This window comes from Adiantum capillus-veneris, chromosome 22, assembly GCF_014529385.1.
Source record: "Adiantum capillus-veneris isolate H3 chromosome 22, ASM1452938v2, whole genome shotgun sequence".
Lineage (NCBI taxonomy): Eukaryota > Viridiplantae > Streptophyta > Polypodiopsida > Polypodiales > Pteridaceae > Adiantum > Adiantum capillus-veneris.
In genome coordinates this window covers 30971347-30977793 of record NC_140952.1, presented here as the reverse complement: position 1 = coordinate 30977793, position 6447 = coordinate 30971347, and the positions used below count along the sequence as shown (strand labels likewise).

The 6447-nt window shown below is 42.1% G+C and overlaps 1 protein-coding gene across 6 annotated transcripts in view; it reads right to left on the bottom strand.

The window, feature by feature from the left end:
• Positions 1 to 1501, bottom strand: part of LOC147429107 (uncharacterized) — a 91120-nt gene extending 89619 nt beyond the window's left edge. For 3 of the 6 annotated variants that reach the window (XM_086495527.1, XM_086495526.1, XM_086495528.1), the window contains exons 1-2: positions 1266 to 1501; positions 234 to 429 (exon numbers count right to left, since the gene is read on the bottom strand). In XM_086495527.1, the coding sequence (XP_086351653.1) occupies positions 234 to 429; positions 1266 to 1499 (430 nt within the window). In that variant the 5' untranslated portion in view covers positions 1500 to 1501. Of the gene's footprint in view, positions 1 to 233; positions 430 to 834; positions 1006 to 1265 lie in introns of those variants that run through there. The other 3 variants (XM_086495529.1, XM_086495530.1, XM_086495531.1) reach the window with 3 other exon arrangements.
• Positions 1502 to 6447: the final 4946 nt, after the last annotated feature.

The following is a 6447-nucleotide window of genomic DNA, read 5'->3' as shown; positions in this document are numbered from 1 at the left end:
AGCATGATTTTAAGCTCCCATGCCAGAATGCTCCCACAACTTGGAAAGTGTTAATTATTCTTGCTCAACATCAAATTCATGGTCGAGCTGGTTTGCAGGCACCGAAAAGCCTGATGACGCAACTGTGCTAAAATTTCTTCAAATGATGTAATGCATAATGCTAACATATAAGAAAACAGGTAGCTTTCTTATTGTGAGGCTTCTTAACTTCAAGTCACAGGAGATCGACCTACCATGAAGCGCTTCCACTTCAGCTTCATCATAGATAGCCAAATAAAATTTGCATGCCGCCACGTATGTGTGATATATTGGCTTCGAATTCGGCTGTGTAAGAAGTTGCTTATATATGTCACAAGCTTTGTCATGCTCTCCATGGTGAAAATGGCAATATGCAAGCCACTCTAGCGTTTCCACATCACATACATTCTCCTGCAATAAGAGATTATCGGTTACTGTTTTTGTCAGATGAGACTAAATTTCTAAACAGAGAGACTTTTGCAATATGAAATGTACTTTGGAACACCCTCAGTATAAGATTATTATCCTGCAATTTTTATCTTTCTCTGTGCAAGCTGAAGCTACACCATGCTTATTCATGGAATCGTATAGAGGTCGGTCCCGGCTCTCAAAGTAGATATGCTCTAAAACACTAACAAGCTGAGTTTCTGAAAATATAAGCTCAATAGCTACAACATGCAGCCTTCAAGAGCTTGGTCACGCCATGCATGAGCGAAATGAAAAAGAGGGTTTTTCTTCCTTCTTGACTATTCATGAAGACCGTCTAATTTCCTCTCAATGTGCAGTAGTAGGTGCTTCGCATGACTAACCCCTTACTTTGGACTGCATCAGGGCAAAAGGAAACTGGAATGTTGCCCTCTTATCTCTAGACTCTGTCGCGCTTTAATCATTTTCGCAAAATTGCGTGCTCCACCCATGATTATACCATAGGCCTGTCATAAACGTTGTTCTCCATTCATAAACAATCGAGCACATTTTTGATACTTGCAAAGATATCAAGCATCTACTATTCTATAGGACCCAAAAAGAACCAATTCCTTATTGGGTCTGTAGCTGGCATATCTGATTAAAGGAATGTTTCTAATGCAAGCAACTGAGCCTGCCGGCGTTACTGTGCTGATTATGCATTCACTCTTGCAGATGCCTTTGTGTGTGTGTGTGTGTGTGTGTGTGTGTGTGTGTGTGTGTGTGTGTGTGTGTGTGTGTAAGAGAGAGAGAGAGAGAGAGAGAGAGAGAGAGAGAGAGACCAGGTGTTTCAGTTGGAGAAGAGTGATGGCGCCAGTGTAGTCGCGGGCCTCGATGAAGCTCTGGAGATCGAGGATAGCAGAGTGCTTTCGCCTACCACTGTTGCAGACGGTGCTTTGATGCAGGCTTCTCTCTGCTGATACAGAAGCTCGTGCTTTGGAGATTATCATCGCGCCAAGAACTCGTTCAATCAAATTGAACTTTATTGGCTTTCTAAAAGAAACCAGGATCTCCATCATGCACTAAACTATGAAAGTCCCCTTAACCCATATATGAAAGTCCCCTTAATCCAACGCAACACTAAAGGTTTTTTTTTTGCATTTTATTGTTTTAGAATGCTAAAGTTTTAGTGAATTTTACACACACATATGCACATATATATTTTTTCTGCATTCTATTGTTATAAAATGCTAAAGTGAAGCTTCACCTTGCAGAATTCTAATAAATTCTACACACACATATATTAATTAGTTCTTTTTATTTCACCTTTCATTTCACAACTTCACATGGCTTTATATTTCTTGCATTTTATATTTTGATTCTAATTAGTGTTAACATTCAAGAAAGTTTCTTTTATTAAGCGACTACTGATCGAGTTTCCTCCTCACAAAGAAACAAACCGAAAATACTAGCAGAAATTTTGAGATTTGCAAAATGTTTGGACGACTTTCTCACATATTTCATCCATTTTTCTTTCGTTTACCATGGTTTGCAATTAGCTAGTCTCAATTTTCAATCGGCTCAAGACCAAGCTAATGCAATCCTTTCCTAAACACTGATACTAGTTTAGACAATTTTATCACTTTCTTATTGTTTTTGAAAGCCGGCGTGACCCTTTCACTTGTTTTTTAACGTAGTGGGCCACCTAAGAAGAGGCACCTCTAGCTTTCTCCTCCAAGCTCAATTTTAAGCAATGGAAAGCTCATCAGATCCGATGGCTTTAAGAGGATATAAATTTTGCATTTGACAAATGTGTGTTCTAAAAGTTATAATATGATTTATCAATCATGTGTAACAAAAAAGGGGACCAAAGGAGAGATTGATGTACCCCCAAAAGAGAGAAAAAGGATCCAACAAGGATTGAATTGAAGTGAAAACCAATAGCATCATTTTATTTCAAACTAGTACGACCGGCTGTCTTCGGCGGCCTCTCTTTCTTTCTCTCTCCCTCTTTATCGCATGCACAGGAGCTTCTTTCAATTTTGAAGTTTATCCTTCATGTCGCAGATTTAGACACATGTAAAGGACTCCCCCTTCCACCATATTATGTTAGTTTAGATGATGTAACCTTTAGACCTCCACTTTTTTTTCTCTCTATTGGGTGAGGTTGTTTGTTGTATTGGGCAAAGTTTCTCTTTATATTAGGGGTGGACAAAACCTCCCTTTGGGGGCCGTCCACCTATTGGCCCTTTTACCCTAAAGATCGTAGTCATTCCAACAACGTCCCTATATCTCATGGTACTAGTGCAATGAATTTTGAGGAAGACAATGGCACCTTCATGACCCTTAGGATATGGTCACAAGAGGCTTAGTTGTCACTAGGCCTTGACCACTTCTGACATGTGCAGGCATGGAGCACCGGCTACAATGGGTAGAGAGAGGAAGACCAAGGCGCAGAAAAGAGAGAAAAAAGTTGAAGCTCACCTGTATAGTTTTGTAACTATGCCTAAAAAGGATAGTTACACTACTAAGCAGGTCAAAAGCTGCTGCTTGTCAGAGCCTGTCGACTGATCTTACACAAAACTAAGCCTCGCGTGACCATAGCCTTAAATAGGAGACTATATATTGCCCTTCAGTACTGGGGACAAGTCGCAAGAAGTCTCTTACATTTTCCAATGTGAGAATTTAGAAAGGAGCCCTTTTCCAATAGTCTTCCACCTAGGGCTCAACATCATGAAATGTTGCAAGGGAGGGCCCACATGCCTAGATGGGTGCGGCCTAGGGCCAGGGGAGTGCCGGTCCCCCACCCTGGGTTAGCATTGCCTGCCCCCAATCGCACCCAGCTAGGCATGCGGTCCCTCCCTCACATCAGCTCATGATGTTGCCATAGTCTTCGCTGTTGGAATTATAGTGAGAATTTGTCTAAAACTTCTTGTGTAAATGGGTTTGAGCAGCTTAGCCCTAGTTGTATTGGGTAAATGTGAGGATGGTCGTTTGAGCAGATAGTATCTTGGCTTAGCTGGTGGATTACACAATCTTGTCCTCTAATGGATTCAAGACATTGAAGTTGACACCCTTGGACTCTTGTACAATGGCAATTTAAACCCTCGGTAGTTGTCTCACATCCATCCATGATCTCGATTCTCAAATGGGGGGAGCTAGAGGGATATTACTTTGTGGGTTGTGCTCAAGGTGTATAGAGGCTATGTATAGGTGGGTCTAGCCATCGCATAACCTTTTTCAATCACTTTGGCCTACGTCAGGGATTTTTTTTCCACTTTTGTGATTTGGGAGAAGAGGGGGAGATCGACTGCTTAAGCTATTCAACACATGCTCCCAAACATCACCATCAACCTGTCCACCTCTTTTCCCAATTTCCAAGCGCACACACACACTTAGACTATGACACACACAAACACAAAGAACATAGAATTGACATAGACATACTTGTAAGAGAGTATAAGAGAATTGTAAGAGATGGAGACCAGATTAGAGAGTACACAGCAAATAGTACTTAGCATAAGAGAGTAGAGAAGAGAATCTGTAAGAGAAAGGCCTAAATCTAGCCCCAAACTCCATGGCCCCTCTTTTTATAACCACTTCACTTTTGTAAATGAGTGAAGCTCATTAGTTCTTGCATGACCCATAAGGGGAGTTCCCACTACAATTATTAACAAAGCCATAGTGGCTTATTGAAATGAGATTCTAAAATACTGTGCAAATATAAAATGGCCAAGAGTAATTACTGGCACCTCTTCATCAACTCCCCGCATTCCACTCTACAAAATCATCATCAACTCAATTAGAAAATAAATAGACAGCACATAATTAACCATTATGCCAGCTATCCCAATCGCAGCTAACCACTACAACAAGAGGGTGCCCAGTCTCGTAACATCCCTCCCACCAGGGATAGCAATTGTCCTCAGTTGCTCAATAGAGAAATCAAATGGACCGTGAGTGATGGAAAGTGTGGAGAAGGTCAAAAAAGTTGCGAAAAGACTTTTAAGGCATCCATTTGGCATCCTCTCTAGGGTGGCCCTTGAAAGTCAAAAGGTAACGGTTATAAACCATGCCAGTGCATGTAGTGGTGGTCTCGTGATCAACTATTTTGTCAGGGATGAGTTGCTCTTCTTGGTCTACAAGTGAAGGTGGGTTTTCATAAATGTGGTGTGTAGGTAGGGGTCCTCCGAATGGGCGTAAAAGAATAATGTGAAAGGCATTGTGAATGTGACAATGTGCAGGTAGGTCTAAACGGAAAGAAACATCATTAATGACAGCTGAATTTTTAAAGGTCCATAAAAACAAGGAGCAAGCTTAACAAAGACATTGGTATCAACACTTTTGATCCTTTGTTTTTCAATGCGAAGTAGAACATGATCACCTTCTTTGAATTGGTGTGCCTTGCGGTTCTTGTTAGCATGCTTGGTGTAAAGTTCTTGTGAGTGTTTAATGACAGAATGCACACTTGCATAAATATCATGAAAGTCAGTAGTGAAATCATCAACGGCAAACACAACATTAGAAAGACGTGAAGCAAGAGTAGGAAGAGAGTGACCATATACAACTTCAAATGGAGATTTACCCATGGCAGTGTGAGTGGTGTTGTTGTATGCAAATTGTAGAATATGTAGGTAATCATCCCATTTCTTAGGTTGAGAAGAAACATAAGCCTTTAACAAGTCAATAATAGTGCGGTTAATGACTTCGGTTTGACCATTAGATTCAGGATGAAATGCAGAAGTGAAGTCAAGTGTAGTGCCAAGATTTTCAAACACAGTAGTCCAAAGAGCACTACAAAAATTTTGAATCTCGATCAGAAATAATCACTTTAGGCAAACCATGATGTGGGAAAATAGTCTTAAGAAACAAAAGTGCAGCTTGATGTGTTGTGAGTGTTTTCTTACAAGGAATGAAATACGCTTGTTTAGAAATGTTGGGGTATAAAGCCCAATGTGGTCGCCCAGGTAAGTGGGCGGGCCGCCAGGTATGTACACATATTCTTTTGTAAAAACCTAATAAGAACTCACTATGCTCTACACATTACAGTAGAGCGAGTTCACCATATCGTCGTGCTCTTCTCCTCGCACTCTCTCTCGCGTCGCACTTCAGCTCGTACTCCTTCAACTAGTATCAGAGCTCAGATCGAGGCTCGGGGCAGCACTGCAGGAGGCTAGAGTCACCAGCTCAAGTTGGAGTGAAATTCGACAGGCGAAGACACGGCCCTAAATCCTGTGGGCTCGGTGTTCTCAGAATTTCATTCTGAGGTCATCTCGGCCACCGTTCGGCTTCGACAAAGGTCTGCGCAGGCCATTTTCGACTACGTGGTCTTGGCGGGTGCAGATCCGACTCTGCAAATTTGGGGTTTTCGGCTTATGACTGCAGGTGCTGAGGATATCGACACTCCCAGAGTGTTGCTTTGTGGCTGTCTACACATCGAAGGACGGCTCACAGTTCTTGGAGGCGTGTCACATACGACACGGGCTCATCTACACACAGACTGTAGGCGACATCCACTAGTTCATCAGGTAGCTTGTGTTTGCTGCTTGATATTCCAGATTTCATCCTGACATTGCAGGTACTTCCACATGGGATGTATTGTCAGAGATGATGTATGTCTGTTGAGGGTTTGTTGGCTATGAGTCACGCAGCAAACAACCGCCGTAGCGGTTACAACATACAGTGGGAAATTTGTGGATGTATGACTTTGTGGGAAGTCTATGTACTGTCAGATTTACTGCAGCCTTTGTTGAGGGTCGAGTGAGGTTTTATTGAGCTGGGGGATTCTCGAATGTTGAGATCCTTTCGGTGATACAGGTCTTGGAGCGATCCCTCGAGCACCCTTAGATAGGCAGCTAGGATGTATTGATTGTGAGTTAGACAGTTGGGATTGCATCTTTGCTTTACTGCCGTTGAGGCATCGTCACAGTCTATGCTTACAGGACAGTGACAGGACAGTGAGAGACAGTACAGGTGCAGGACAGGTTTACCCGCAGCTTACAGTGTCAGAGAGACAATGTTTTT